This window comes from Acomys minous (assembly GCF_964271855.1).
Source record: "Acomys minous genome assembly, chromosome: 10".
NCBI classification, from domain to species: domain Eukaryota; kingdom Metazoa; phylum Chordata; class Mammalia; order Rodentia; family Muridae; genus Acomys; species Acomys minous.
This window is the reverse complement of record NC_140491.1, coordinates 96,162,770-96,178,272: the sequence shown is the minus strand read 5'-3', so window position 1 is coordinate 96,178,272 and position 15,503 is coordinate 96,162,770. Positions and strand designations below refer to the sequence as shown.

Here is a 15,503-nt window from a genome sequence, read left to right as displayed (position 1 = left end):
CAGTGCCCTGGCTAAGCAGCCGGACCCTCAGGCAGGGATGATATAACCTCACATGCCAGATAAGACCGTCATTTTCTTGATTGTAGTCTAGTCAAGAGGCACAACTAAAGTTTCTACTAATATATTTGGAGAGCACTTTGTGAAGCCATCCCTTAGTAATGGTTTTGAAAGAGAACAGCAATTCCCAATTACTTTAAGGTAAACAGCCTCTGTTTATTTATTGTTTCTGGGAATTGAACTTAGGTCTTTCTACGTGCTAGGCTAGTGCTCTACCACTGTACTGTATTTCCAGACTAGCAAACACCCTCTTCATATTTGTCTTTAAAAGTCCTTCCTTTCCCGTCCCTGCCTTTTACCTTTTAGCTGCTCGGGAACTAGAAATAAATATGAGGGAAGAGTCCTTAATTATTCATTCCTTCGCATTCCTTCACATTTTAAAATATGAACAGAGGCTCTGCAATTGATTATGCAGAGTCATTTTTCAGTTTTGCTACATGTATAGTCACTTACGAGTGAGTGGACAGTAGATATCATTTGCACTCAAGTGTGTGGTGTTTTTTTTTTTAATTTACAAGTTTTCAACCCAAAGTTGTGTTGGAATTCATTTTAAAATTCAGTGCCTCTGCTCCCAGCCCATGTAGCTCCGCCACTTGTCCGTTAATGGGGCTTTCATTCCCCTACACTTTGGAAGCAGTCCACATTCCCAAATGCACCAAGGGGTATATTCACTCATTAGAGAACCAGGAATTGTCAGAGCCTTCCCTAAGGCTTCCTGTGTAAAAACAAAACAAAATGGCCAGTAAGAGTGCCGTCTGAGTTGAGGAAAATTCTGTTCTTAATTTTATAAAATTATACTTTTTTTTTCTTAGACTCTTACGTCGATATAAAAAGATCACTTTTGATCCCAGAGTTACATTTGTATACAGGTGGCTATAATAAGGAGCATTCATGAGAGATAGATGATAGAGATAGGTAGATAGATAGATAGATAGATAGATAGATAGATAGATGATAGATAGATAATAAATAGATGATAGATAGATAATAGATAGATGATAGATGATTGCTAGATGGATAGATAGATGGATGATAAATAGACACATAAACTGAGCTGCCTGAGGGTCCAGCTGCTTAGACGGGGCACTGTGAAGTAGGAGGCTTTTAAAGCAATTCTAATTTGAACGGGAGAGCCTAGATTCTCAAGCTTTCATGGCGACCCCTTTGCCCACTAAACCGTCTCCTCATCCCCCACAGTGAATACTTTTTAACCTAAAGAGATGAGTAGGTCTCTTAAATTCTTCAAAGCATCTTTTCCCATCCACTTGCCCTTTAGTCATTATATATCTTCCTAGCCCTTTCTAAAGACTGAGTAAAAGATACTCTAAAACATTTCTCACCCCTTAGCCAGGATGAGTTTCTCTCCCGATCAAAAAGCTAAGCTTAGAACTGTACACAGGCTTCTTTGGTCCAGTGGAGACCAATTATGATGGTTGTCGGTGAAATCATACATTGAAAAGATCTGGAGTAGAGAAGAGACAACCAAAAGAGGACAACTTGGAATTCCACAAAGCAGGTTGATGACGTGGATACAGAGCGCAGTAATGTGGCAAGAACAGAGAAGCTGTGCAGTGGTGGGGAGAGAGCCGTGCACTGCTTTGCAACAAAAGTGTAAGGTGCTCTGTGCAAGCATCTATGCCTGCGAGGTCACTTAAGAACTCTGGCTGTGAAGGAGAGAAGGAATAAAACAGCTTAAGTAACAAGAAACACCTTCTTTCCTTTTCTTAGGGTGGAGAAATTCTGAGCAAGTAAATATCCCAGGGAAAACCACTGCATCTTCTTTCCTACAAGGAAGACATATTCATGTACTACTCCATTTATCTTGTGCATCGTGCATGCTCATGTGAGCGTGGGCATGTGCATAGGCTTATGGTGCTAGGAGGACAACCTCCTTGGCATCCTCAGGAACTCCATCTGCCTCCTTTGTGAAAGGGTTTCTCATTGGCCTGGAACCCACCAGTTAGGCTAGAGGGATTGGCCAGCAAGCCTCGGGCACCCTCGAGTCTTTTCCTCCCATGCACCAATGTTACAGGTATGTGTCACCATGCCTGGCATTTTTACATGGCTTCTGATGATGAAACTCATGTCTTCATGTTTGTGAATCAGGCGCTTTCCCACCTTATGTCTTCAATCCTTAAAAAAAAATCACTAATGAAAACATATTAACAGCCAACAAACAAAACAATCCTTCCGGTGGATGGGTTTGGATGAGGGTAAGGATGAGGATGAGGATGAGGATGAGGATGAGGGTAAGGATGAGGATGAGGATGAGGGTAAGGAACAGTTCTAGAGAACTTCACTTAAACAATAAAGGATACAAGGCAAACATCTGCATATTTTTTTAAAAGAACTAGAAACATTGCTGAAACTACAAGTGTAGAGAGAAGTGGCAAGAAGATATGGAAGACTATAAAGATGTATTTGAAGAAGAACTGAGGACATTGCACGTAATCAGTTCCAGGTTATGTCTCACTGTTTGGCAGTGAAGGGAGAATTGAGGGTTTGTACTAATTCGCTGAGGGATGGGGCCAAGAACATTTGGAGATGAGTAAAATGGATATCTCACAGCACTGAGGGTGTAACTAAAACCAGGTAAAAAGCTTAGTGGAATGTGTAGTGGGCAATACTATGATTTGCATGGGAGGTTATTGGCAATTCAGGAGAGGTACCATAGTTTTCTGACCATGAGACGTACTTTCTCGCCCCCCAAAAAATGGGGTGGGGATTAGGGTGCACCTTAGGGTCCGATGGCTGTTTTTACTGTTTTTCTTGTTTTAGTGCTCTAAAAACTGGGTGAGTCTTATGGTCCGAAAACTTTTGTCAAAACGCTCCTTCGAAGAGCTTCATGCTACAAACAGCACTCTTGATTGGCTGGTTGTGGGTTTAGATTGATTAAGTGAAATAAAATGGTGATGAAGTGACTCGGAGACCACTGAGTCTGACTAGGGCCATCTTTGTGACCTTGTGGTTCCCTCCCTGGTCCATAGTTGACTGTTGCTATGCGCAGTCTTGTGCATGCCCAGCACAGTAGTCAACTGCAGGTGCTCTGAGATTGCAGTGGTTGTGTTTTGCCCAGAAATCAGCTGTTCACAGTCCTCCTCCTTATGTAAGGGCATTCACTTTCCCCCCTCCCTCTTCTGAAATATTCCCTGAGCCTTAGAGGGGATTGAATAAATGTCATGATTAGGGTTGAACACTCAGCCATTTCTTACTCCGCATTCACTCCTATCCATTGCAAACACAAGATTCTCTAAGGCTGAGAGTAACATTTTTTCCCATTAGTATAAACGTATTTAGAGAGTGTGACATTATGTCAATTTTGCTAAGCAATAGCAATACGTTTTCCCTAAGGCCTAAGACCTTCTCAGCCATGAGAATTAGGCCAGGTTTACAGCACACGGCATAAATTTCCTCCATTGGAACAGGCTTCAAATTCAATCAGAACTGTTGATTAGCCCGTAACAGTTGTGCCACTGTTGCATAAGTGAGCACATCTCCCGTGGCAGGTTAGTATTCAGTGCACAGAGCTCAAGATCATGGAAGCTATTTTTCTGATACTCTGTGTCACACCTTCTGGTGCTATGAAAACTAACCAATAAGAAGGAAACTTCCAGATCATTCCATCTTGATTAGTCTATATCTTGAAACCAAGGTGTGGTTCCACAGGGTCTTATCAGCCGGTTCTGCTGAATAACTAAGGAATGACAATAGTCCCATATTGTTTTAGGGGCCTCCCAAACCTGGCACAGGAATTTAGTTTAATAATACATGGATTTTAGGAGCAGTAATACCTAGCCATGAAGGGTATTTTCTAATTTTCTTTTTCAACTTACAAAGTAGTAGATTCCATATGTTTTTTGGGTTTTTTTTGTTGTTCTTTTTTCCTTTCGATTAACCCTCCCTCCCTTTCTCATCTTCATTTCTTACCCCTGCGTTTAAACACTTCCACCCCAAGGTCCGGGCCTGGTGGCACACGCCTTTAATCCCAGCACTCAGGAGGCAGAGGCTGGCAACTGGCTGTGAGTTGGAGGCCAGCCTGGTCTACAAAGTGAGTCTAGGAGAGCTAAGGCTACAGAGAGAAACCCTGTCTCGAAAAACCCAAAGCCAACAAAACAAAACACCACCTTCACCCCAGTATCTTCACCCCTCTCTGCTTTTTACAGTAGCTCTGTGTCCCGCTCCCTTAGGGCACCCCTCCAAGCCCTTCTGGATTCCTGGCTCCTGCAGGCACTCCAGAGTAAACACACTAATCTATAGTTTCACAGGTATGATCTGCATATGAGAGAGATTACGCAATGTTTGTCTTTCTGAGTCTGGGTTACCTCACTCGGTGAGTTTTGTTGTTGTTGTTGTTGTTGTTGTTGTTGTTGTTGTTTGTTTGTTTGTGCTGCCAATTCCATCCATTCCCTTGAAATTTTCATATTTTAATTTTTCCTCACAGCTAACTAAAAGGCAATCCTGTATACTTGACACACTTTCACTATCCGTTCATTAGCTGATGGACATCGAGGCTCATTGCATTTCCTAGCTGGTGTGGGGACAGCAGCAATGAACGTGGATGAACACGTATCTCTGTAGAAGATACAGCCCTCTGGGTATATGCCCGGGAGTGTATAGCTGGGTGATACAGCAGTTGCCGTCCTAGTTTTGATGGAGCCTCCACACTGATTTCCATAGTGGTTGTGTCAGTTTATACACCCACCAGTAAGGAAGGATTCCTCTTTTGCTACATTCTCACCAACATTTGTTCGTCATGTGATAGCCATTCTGGCTGCGGTGAAATGTAATATAAATGTAGTTTTAATTTGCATGTCCCTGCTGGCTAATGGTGGCAAAGGCTTTTTAAAAAAAAAATGTTTATTTTGTCATTTATAATTCTCCTTTTGAGAAATCTTTGTTCAGCTCTGTAGCCCATTTATTTTGTTTTTCTGTGTAGGGTTATTATGCCTGCATGTATGTTTGTACAGAACATGTGCCCGGTGCCTGTGAAGGCCAAAAGAAGGCATCAGATCCCCTGGATCTAGAATGACAGATAGCTGGGAGATGCCCTGTGGTTGCTGGGAATCGAACCCTGATCCTCTGGAAGAGCAGCCAGTTATTTTAACAATCCAGACATTGCTACAGCCTCCCACCCCACATTTTTTTAACTGAGTTTTTTTCCTTTATTTTATATTTAACTTCTTTGTATATTCAAGTCCTCTGTTAGCTGTATCAGTGGCAAATTTTTTTCTCCCATCTTGTGAGCTGAGTATTAACTTAGTCAGCCATTTTCTTTAGTGCTTTTATATTTCATAGGTCCCATTTGTTTGATTGTTGTTGGCTTTCCTGGATGGCTTGCATCATATTTAGAAAGTTCTTACTTGTGTCTTATCTTGTAGCATATTTCCTACCTTTTCAGAGTTTCAGGTTTTGTGTTGAGGTTGTTGACCTATTTGTAGTTCGCGCGCGCGCGCGTGTGTGTGTGTGTGTGTGTGTGTGTGTGTGTGTGTGTGTGTACAGTGGGAGATAAATATCTAGTTTCATTCATCTACATGTAGACATCCGATGTGCCCAATAATTTGCTGGTGATTCTGTCTTTTCTCCAGTCTGTATTTTTTGGCATCTTTCTGGGGGAAAGAAAAGGTGGCTGTAATTTCATGGACATATATCTGGGCCTTCTGAGTGTTCTGTTCTGTTCTTTTGATCTATGTGTCTGTTTTTGTGCCAGAACCATGCTTTTTATTACTACAGCTCTGTAGTATGACGTGAGGTAGGGTATGGTAATCCCTCTAGTGTTATAGCTTTAGCTATTCAGGGGCTTTTGAACATCCAAGTGAATTTTAAGATTGTTTTTTCTGTTTCTCTAAAGACTATCGTGGGGCTTTTGATTGGGAGCACATTGAAACTGTAAATTGTTTTTAGTAGGAGGGTCATGTTTACAATATTAATCCTTTTAATCTGTGAGCATGGGTGGTATTTCCATCTGCTATATCTTCCTGGAGTTTCTCCATCAGTTTCAAAGTTTTCATTGTAGAGGCCCTTCAGCTTCTGAGTTAGGCTTATTCCAAGATACACACTAGAAGAATATTATGAATACAATTGTTTCTCTGATTTTTTTCTCTCAGGGCCTTTTTCACTGGTATATAGAAAGACTGCTGATTTGTGTGTGTCAATTTTGTTTCCCGTTACTTTGCTGAAAGTTAAGTTTTAGGGGTTTTGTGGTGGCGTAGTTAGGGTGCCTAACAAGTAGAATCGTACCATCTGATGACAGGGATAGTTTGACTTCTTTTCCTATTTGAATCAAATTTATTTCCTTCTTTTGTCTTACCGCTGTAGCTAAGATTGTGAGCGCTGTTTTGAATAGGAGTGGAGACAATTGGTAGTCTTATCTTATTCCTGATTTTAATGGGATTGCTTCAAACTTTTCTCTAGCATAATATTGGCTATGGGTTTGCTAAATAGAACCTCTATTATGCTGATGTACTTTCTTTCTAGCATTCTTTCTAGGGCTTTTATCATGAAGGAATTCTGGTGGTTTTTTTTTCCCAAAGGTCTTTTCTACATCTGTGGAAATGATCATGTGATTTCTGTCTTTGAAGTCCACTTATATCATTTATTACATTTATCAGTTTGAGTAAGTTGAACCAGCCTTGCACCTCTGGAATAAAACCAACCTGATCATAGTAAATATTTTTGATGTGATCTAATGCCTGCCCCCCCCCTCCTTTTCTCTTATTTTGAAACAAGGTCTGTCTATACAGCCCAAGCTTGCTTTAAACTGGTGGTAATGCTCTAGCTTCTGCCTCCTGAATGCTGGGATTATAGACTGGGCCACATTGCAGGGCCAAGACTGGAGTTTTAGGTGAAATAAGAGCATTCATGGAAACATCTTGGCTCTGTGCTGAAGTTATCTAGAGAAAGTTGACACTGCTGATGATAGAAGATGATTATTGATCTTACTAGCTTAATAAACTTATGGTTTTCATAATTATTTTTCTCAGAAAAATTGTAAGGTAGGTGTTATCTTTTCCTTTGTATGGCTTCAGATTTAGAAGACGGTTGCTAAGACAGTAGGTTTAGACTTCTCTTTTCTTAGTTATTATTGTAGTTTTATTGAAGGTCCATGACTCTGGGGTACAGATGGCAGTGGTGGTTTGTGGCAGTTTGTAAATGATGCGCTGAGATGAAGTGGTCCTCGGAGAGCTCTGCTGTTTTTCTTTGAAGAAGAACAAGGAAGAAGCAGATGCTTCAGAAAAATCAACTGCTGGAGTTTCAAGAGGTTGTGTCATGAGGGAAAATAATTATTGGTGATGACAGTCATTCTAAAAATATGTTTTGGTACTGTTTTGGATTTTAACAAGTAAATGTTTGTTCAAGAGAAGGAAAATATTTAGTTATTTCTAAACCCCTTAGTTCAAGAAGCTGTATTTTGGGTGTACCTTATTATGAAGTATTTTTCTAAAATCAGGAAAGATAGGTAGGTATGTGGTTAGGTGGATGATGGTTGGATGGATGGATGGATGGATGGATGGATGGATGGATGGTCAGACAGAAATGGCTCCTCTCTTTTGTGTCCCTTTAACCACTTTCTGGCTTATTCTGTATAACTGTCTTCAAGTTAGGATAAGCGGTATGTCCTTATCAGTTCTGGCTCTAAAAAATCATTAAGAACTGAGCCACAGGAATTGGTGGGAGTTTACAGAGCCTCTCGAGAGTGCTGGACCGGCAAGGAGGCTGAGAGGCACTGATTTATGCTGCAGCCAGGCCAGTGAGCACGTGCTGATCTCTTACTGGTTGCCTTTCCACAGAGCAAATAGTACAGAGTGCATGCTGCATCTTGGCATAGTTTCCTCAGGGGAGCTCTTGATGTACAACACGCTGTGTACTAAGATGGCCTCGCGTATGCATTAAGACGACCCTTAGAAAATAAAGAGAGAAGTCTCGGGAAATGAGAGCATGGAAAGCTCAGAGGAGGCAGACCATGAGCTGTGATGTGAACAGAGCAAACAGGGAGGGGGTGCGTGTGGTCTGGCGGATGGAAGGCAAGAGGCTGTTTCCTGGCAAAGCTCAGAACCAGGAAAGAGCAAGCCCATGGGCAGCCAATGCATGCAGAGTAGCTGAGATAAAGGGGAAGGGGCAGAGTGCGTGGGGTGCCTTGCATTTGAGGTGAGTGTTTTGGGAGGTAGAATGACACAGCCAGAGGCAGTAAAAGGCTGTTTTGAAAGTGTAGAACACAGCATTTGGGGCGAGTAAGGGCTGGTCCGTGGGAACGCAGAATACATAAGGAATGGTCATAGGAGAAAACAGAAAGGCCAGGAGTTAGCTTGGGGAATCTGATTGGAGAAAGAGGTAAAGCGAGTCAACACGAGTCACAGAGTTCTTTCTGATAGTCAGGAGGAGGGGCTGCCGTCAACTACGGAAATCAGCTGAGTCCTCTCAATTCTATCACTTGGATTCATGGAATTTCCAAATGGAGGCATTGCTAGTGCTTATAGGGTTACGTAACCCAGCCTCTTAAATGGCTTTCTCTCTCTCTCTCTCTCTCTCTCTCTCTCTCTCTCTCTCTCTCTCTCTCTCTCTTTCTTCTTCTTCTTCTTCTTCTTCTTCTTCTTCTTCTTCTTCTTCTTCTTCTTCTTCTTCTTCTTCTTCTTTTTTACGGGAATGTTTGACTGAGAAAAGGGGAAATGGGCGGTTACAGTTATTTAAAAGAAAACCATCTGCTGTGTGGCCACTTCCTATATACAACCCCGCTAGGAATAAATTCACCTGAGTTGTCTGGGATTCTCTCAGAGTCAGCTTCCCAAGAAGTTTTTACCTTTCCACCAGCTATTTGTACACTCCTATCAGGTAAAGATACTTTAACTGTGGAAGCTTCTAAACATTCGCCAGAGTAGAAACAGTGAATGGTTTCAACAACCATCAGCAATTGGACCATTTTTTGTTTGTGGGTAGGGGTCATTTTGAGTGTTATGTGACAGAGTGAAACAAATCACATAATTTTTAATTACCCCGCTTTGTCCGCCTGCTTTAAATAATCTACTAGGCGCCAGAGACCTAAATTGTGATTTTTTTTTTCTAAAACAAGGGACACTGGCAGACATAGATAAAGTTGAAAAACAGTTCCTGCAGGGTTGTGGCATTTGGCCGTGAGATATATTTAATGACTTTGATGGCACACAGAGTGAATGGATCTTAAGAGTTCTTAAGAGAAGCCTCTAAAATAGAATATAATTTCAAATCACTCCAGAGAGTGTGAATTAGAGGATTCGAAGTGATGCCCTTTAGTATGGAGAAATGTTTTCTAATAGACTAGACTTTTTTTAACTTGTTAGTGACTTAACATGTACTTCAATGAGCAGCTTTGTTTTGAATGGAATAGGAATACGTATTTGGATTGGACTGACATACTCTCTGTTTTGTTTTTGCCACACTGGGCATTGGGCTCAGGGCCTTGTGAATACTAGACAAGAGCTAGTCTCCACCCTGTTCTTACATATATTTAGAAGATGTTGCTCGGTTGTTAATTTACATAACTGTGAACTTATATTTGAATATTTGAATACTTCCATGTGTACCGAATCCTCAGTCCAGAGCTTGGTGTGTATCTCTTGTTAGGTACGTTATTAATTTCTTAAGATGATTTTCAGGGCTAGAACAGTGATAAGAAGGGAAAGTTTATGGGTGAATGAACTGTATAGGTAACATCAAAACTTTGGTTAAAGCCAGTTTGCTTTGCTTTTCTTGTCAGCCACAGCAACGAAATGGTAAGGAGAGCTGTGTCAGTCTGGGAAGAGCTCCAGTGCTTGCATGGCAGCCGTGGCTCCCAGAATAAAGCATCTCTACCTGTAACTGGCTCGACTTGCCCGTGAAGCGACTCACTTTTCATCCACTTGGTCACTTCCCCTCAGTTTTAAGGACTGTGACAGCCATTGCAGACATGTCTTTTCTCTGACTTAACCTGATCACACAAAGGTTGCTTTTCTAATCCAAAGGCCCAGAAGGGCCAAAAGCTGCCACACCTGGCCCTGTGGATGGCTGGGGATCTGTAAGTGATGTAGGATGGAATTCTGCCGGGTACTAGGAAAAGGGTGGGCATAGCTCAGGCTGGGTCTGCCGCTTTCAAAGCACTCACAGCAGGAAATGGAGACAGAGAGTTGGACAAAGACAGATTTCAGTTCATCTCCCTTGAATCCTTCTTCTTAAGTGCTGGGTTGTGATGGTGAGGGAATGGCCGAGGAAGGAAACACAACTTAGCCAGCTCTTTGTTTTTGGGGAGAGTAGGAGAAACTTCCTCATTTTGATGTCCTGTGACTGCTCGCCCGTTGTCTTCCTCCTCAGCAAGATTATGGGATTCCTTTCCTCTGCGCTCTTAGTCCCTAGAAAGGTTTAAAAATGAATATTTGATTAAATGTTTTTCCAGAATCAAAGTTAAATTCTGAATGAAAGACACATGTCCGTTTGCATGCAGTGTGCTCTGCACCTGTGGGCTGTACGTTGAGGACAGTAAGACTCACTCTTCAAGTGGCGAGCTCTTTGAAATTAGTGTGCATCATAATCTATGATGTGTTATAATTACTGTCATCCACCTTTCTTAAAATGGTAGCTAGCGTCTCAGTAAAGCTTGGGCACTTATAATCAGTAGTGCCTTAGATTACATGATGTAGAGCTAATATCTAAATATTTATAGGACACTGGTGACAGAGACATGAGGAAAACACTTTTTTCTTTCATCCCAAAATGTAAAGCAAGAAGATATTTTTGACTCTAATAGTTGAGGTCAGGAGACGTATGCCATTGCCATTTTGTAACAGAATTCTGTCTCCTTAGAAGTCACAGACAGGGCGGTTCTGGAAGACCCACATCTGATTCCTAGTTCCCAACCTCTTATGCCTCCAACTTCACAGGATCCAAAGTCCTCTTCTGGAGTTTGTGGGAACCTGCTTTCATGTGTACATGATTACAAATGAAAATCGTTTTTAAAATTCACATAAAGGTACAAACTGCAGCATGTGGTGTAATCTCTCTCTAAATCCCAAATGATCTACTGATGAAAGTGATTTACTGTAACAATATTTGTAAAATATATTCTTTATGTTTGGGTTACCCTTTGACAGTTAGCTCTTTCTAACTCTGGTTTTCATGGCCTTGAATGAACAAATAAAACCATCACTTTGCCATTTACGTATTCATGTAAAAAAAAAAGCTAACTTGTTTTGCCATTCATGGAGCCAGGAAAATCTCCTAGATGCAGAACTGTATGTTAAGTAAATAATCACAGGGTCTATACACGACTTGGGCAATCCTAGGAGGTTGTGGAGACCCTACCAAAGATGGATGAATCCCACTTTAGAGGGGTGTAGAATACAGAAAATTTTCCCAGTCTCCAGAGGACATAGATTCTGGTCCTGGAAGAGGATTGACGGTTCCAGAGGCTGCTTCACAGGGGAGTTTGTTATAAACGTGGGCAAGTTTGGAGAGACAGGAGACGTATGCCATTGGCCAGTGTGTTCAAGGAGAAAGGGCGGTCTTCATTCAATTATTGACGTACTTGTTGAGGCCTCAGGTGACGGCTCAAAAGGTAAAGGTGCTTGTCACCAAGCCCTATGACCTGATTTCATTCCTCCTCACAACGTGGGAGGGCCAACCCCTGCAGGTTGTCCTCCAATCTCTACATGTGGAACACACGACTCACCCACAAATAAATATGTGTAATAAAATAAAATAATTCTACCTTTTTATTTTTTATTTTTTTAATATTTGTTGAGTGATTATTGAACCTTATACGAGTCTCTCTGGCCTTGAAATTCTGTATCTTTGCCTTTCATGGCTTTAGGCAAGTTGCCTAACCTACCTCTGCACAGGGAAACATGGAGAGAGTTGCTCCGCCTATGACTTGGAGTCTTTAATGGGATAATAAAGTGTGCTTATGATTGGTAACATGTTAATGCATGCATTGTGCCTACAACTATGAATACATGTGTGTGTGCATCTAAAACATTCTAATGTCTTCAGAAGTTACCTACTTCTTCTTCTCTCCCCCCTCCCCCCCCATCTCTCTCTCTCTCTCTGTTTGGCTTTTTATAATAATCCTGTGGATAATACATCATAATGTTAGATTGGGGCTTGGTGGTCCAGGGAGTATGTCCCTGATACAGCTTGAGTGTTCTAGGAGTGTCCTTACAGTGTGGAATTAGGAATTGCTGATGTCATAATTGGCCATATTGTTATGGCAACCTTAGAACTTCCTCATTTGCCTTCTCTTCACCTCGGGAGTATCAATTTGCCACAGGTCTGTTGTTAGTATACCCCATGTGTTAAATATGTTAGGTAACCCAGAACTTGTTCTTAAAAACACTTAAGAGTGGGGAGTTTGTGTAAGCTCCTTAGGTGTCCTATTTTGGGATTCCCAGCCACATTCCCTAATGTTGGAAAGTTTGCCTTCATACATATTCAACTGAATAGAAATCTACTTGTAATTCTATTTATTCTTGTTTGAACGTTATAATTCAGTAGAGAGTGAGAAACTTTTCAGCATTCTCATTTCTATGATGGATGTCATTAAGTATCCTAGTATTGTCCACTTCAGGTGAAATAGACCTAATTTAATAAGAATCTTAGCCACTGAAAAGGAAAGAAGCTTTTTATTGTTTTTCTTCTGTCTTTGGAATGCTTTGAGCTGAACCCCTTATTAGGGATCTGCCCTGACATTTATCGTTATGTTGGAAGGACCTCTTTACTATTCTCAGCTGACATGGGTTTGTTTGTCCCAGGTACAGTTTGCTGTGCACTGTCAAAGTTGTCACTCATCTAATTGGATTTTACTCATGGAAAGGAGGTGGTTATTCCAGGTTTGAAATAATTTTGTTTTCCGTGATTTAAAGATTTTGGCTCTAGTTTTGACAAACTCTGCTCCTTTTCCTAAGTACTTTCTGTCTCTTTGAAGATGTGGCAGCAGAGAGGTTGGGTGCAATTAGCGATTTTCCACCCCTCCCTTTCCCCCAGCTGTTCCTTTCCCGCTTAGCTGATCCCTCCCCTACACCCCCCCCCCACTTCTTGCTCTCCAGGTGAGCTAATCTCAGAGGTTACCCAATAATAATAGCTCTCCTTCATAACTTGGGAGTTTCACTGCAATTTGTAGAAACTTCCGTGAGTTATCAGGGACAGTCTGAAAATAGGCCCTCTTTTTTTTTTTTTTTTTTTAAGGCGGGCCCAGAGTCCAGCAGCCCCAGTGCTAGCTTTTCCCATTGAAAAGGTTGGGAGATAGACATTTCCATCTGCTTAATATAGGAAGGCAGTCACGTGCTCGTATGGACATGACTTTCACGTTATCTCTGTTTCTAAAACATTTGACAATTTTTTTTGTCTATACAATCTGAGCTACAGGTACAAACTCATAATAACACAAATGAAAACAACACAAAATATTCATTTTGTCTTGTCCGTATGAAAGATTTTGTTCTTACTATTCTTTTGTTTTATTTTAGAAAGACTAAGTCATGTTTTTATAGAAAAATGGGAACTTTTATCTCTTACAGTTTTTAATATCAGAAATTTAAGTGAGCTTTAAGCTTTTATTATCCTTTTCAAGAAGAGAGTAACAACTATGTCCAGAATTGTTTATCTATAACTTTTAAGGAATTTTAAGCATATTTTTTTCATAGAGATAAATGCTCTGGTGGTTAAGGTTTTGGTTGACTTATAATTTTACAATTAAACTAATCTCAGATAGGTCTTATATTACTTTTTGAGGGAAAGTATGTTTCCAATTTTATTTCAGAATTCTAGAAGTTTCTTAATATCACGCCATCCTGTAGAAGATAGTCCCTCTTGCCTCTGTCACAGTTCCATCCCTCCAGCTGTCTCCTCAACACAAAATGGGCTGCACGAGCGCCTACCTTAGCAACTGTTAGTAAAGTGAGATCTAGACACCAGGTGAAGCCAGAACTTACACATGGACCATCCAGTACATAGTCTCATAGTCTAATAGTGGAAGGTTTGCCTAATAGTCAACTGACTGGAAGTTGAGTGTCCAGATCTTTTCAACCCCAGGAAGCACAATGTAATTTGAATATATCCTAAATTGAAAATGCATGTGATAGGCTCAGTCTATTGAACTGATGACATGACAGTGCTATGCACTGCAGAGCATCAGTTGTCCTCCCTTGAGCTGTGGCTTACTGCCACTTCCCAATGTTGTATAAGAGTACTGTGATGATATATATATATTCTCCACATATGTATACATACATACATATATACATATATATACACATACACATAGATATAGTCATTAATACTTAGACACACACACACACATATATATACACATACATATACATACACACACATATATCTAGTCATTAATAATTAGTGGTAATATAGAAATCTGATATGGTTTGGGAGTGAGAGAGAGCCAAATTCAAAACCCCCTTGGGCTGTGGATTGAGTCTATGTCTTTGGGTAAAAAGAGACAGGCATTCCTACATGTGTTGCATGTGTCATTTGTGTGGAATGACACAGTACATGACAGCTATTTTTAGTTAATCATCCATGCAGACCAGCAGCACTTGGGGAAACCTCATGTCTTCTGCTTTGCTCACTAGGCGAGATTTAAGAGTAACCCAAGCAGGGCCTCTCCTAAGAGACATCAGCATAAGGCTACGTTTCTGGTACTCTGTATGTATTCAAGAAATTACAGCCACAGTTTTATTGTACTGGTTTCATTTTTATATGTGTGATTTTGTACATATCTAGGGAGCCTTTAATTCTGGAATAATATTTGCAACTTTTTTATAAAAATGAAAATAGTACATACTAGAAAATATCATTCTATTTCAGAGATAGGGCACTTCTGTGTGTTTTGTATAAAAACAGAAATATAAAGACCTCATATTTTTACTTCTATTTTGCTAGCAGTCAGTCGGAAGTCTTGCGAGCTTTTAAACACACTCTTAAATATGATTTTTTTTTCCATGTGAACGACTTACACTGACCAAACCTTTTATGCATTAAAGGTTGTGACTTGGAACAATGTTGAGTGACTTTTTTTTACCCTTCCTTTTGGGTTTCAAGTTGACCTAAATACAACAGGTCCTTTCAGTGTTTTAGCATGTCATGCAAAGACAGAACCTCCCGGAGCTCTTTACTTATAGAGTGCTATTTTTATGTTGTTGGACAGCCTTTTGGAAGTTGCCTCCGCCACCACACGTCATATATACTGTCTCCTTACAACTGTGAGTGCGTGCAGGTATGTATCGCCGCACATGCATGTGTGTATGCGTGCATGTGGAGTCTAGAAGATGACCTCAGGAATCATCTTCTAAAGCATCCTTTGAGGCAGGGTCTCTTATTTGCCTGGAGCTCACCAAATAGGCTACACCGGGTAGTCAGCGAGCCCAGGCATCTGCAGTTTTCTGCCTCCTCAGCCGTCGGGTTACAGGCATGCTCCACCACACCTAGTGTTTTAT

General features: G+C 40.9%; 1 protein-coding gene across 8 annotated transcripts in view; it reads left to right on the top strand.

The window, feature by feature from the left end:
• Window positions 1-15,503, top strand: part of RBMS1 (RNA binding motif single stranded interacting protein 1) — a 224,000-nt gene that overhangs the window by 66,441 nt on the left and 142,056 nt on the right. For 3 of the 8 annotated variants that reach the window (XM_084798490.1, XM_084798491.1, XM_084798486.1), the window contains exons 1-3: window positions 12,248-12,325; window positions 12,807-12,884; window positions 15,215-15,283. The exons of 4 other annotated variants lie outside the window; for them this stretch is intronic. In XM_084798490.1, coding sequence (XP_084654616.1) covers window positions 12,263-12,325; window positions 12,807-12,884; window positions 15,215-15,283 — 210 coding nt within the window. In that variant the 5' untranslated portion in view covers window positions 12,248-12,262. Of the gene's footprint in view, window positions 1-12,247; window positions 12,326-12,806; window positions 12,885-15,214; window positions 15,284-15,503 lie in introns of those variants that run through there. One more of the 8 variants, XM_084798492.1, reaches the window with a different exon arrangement.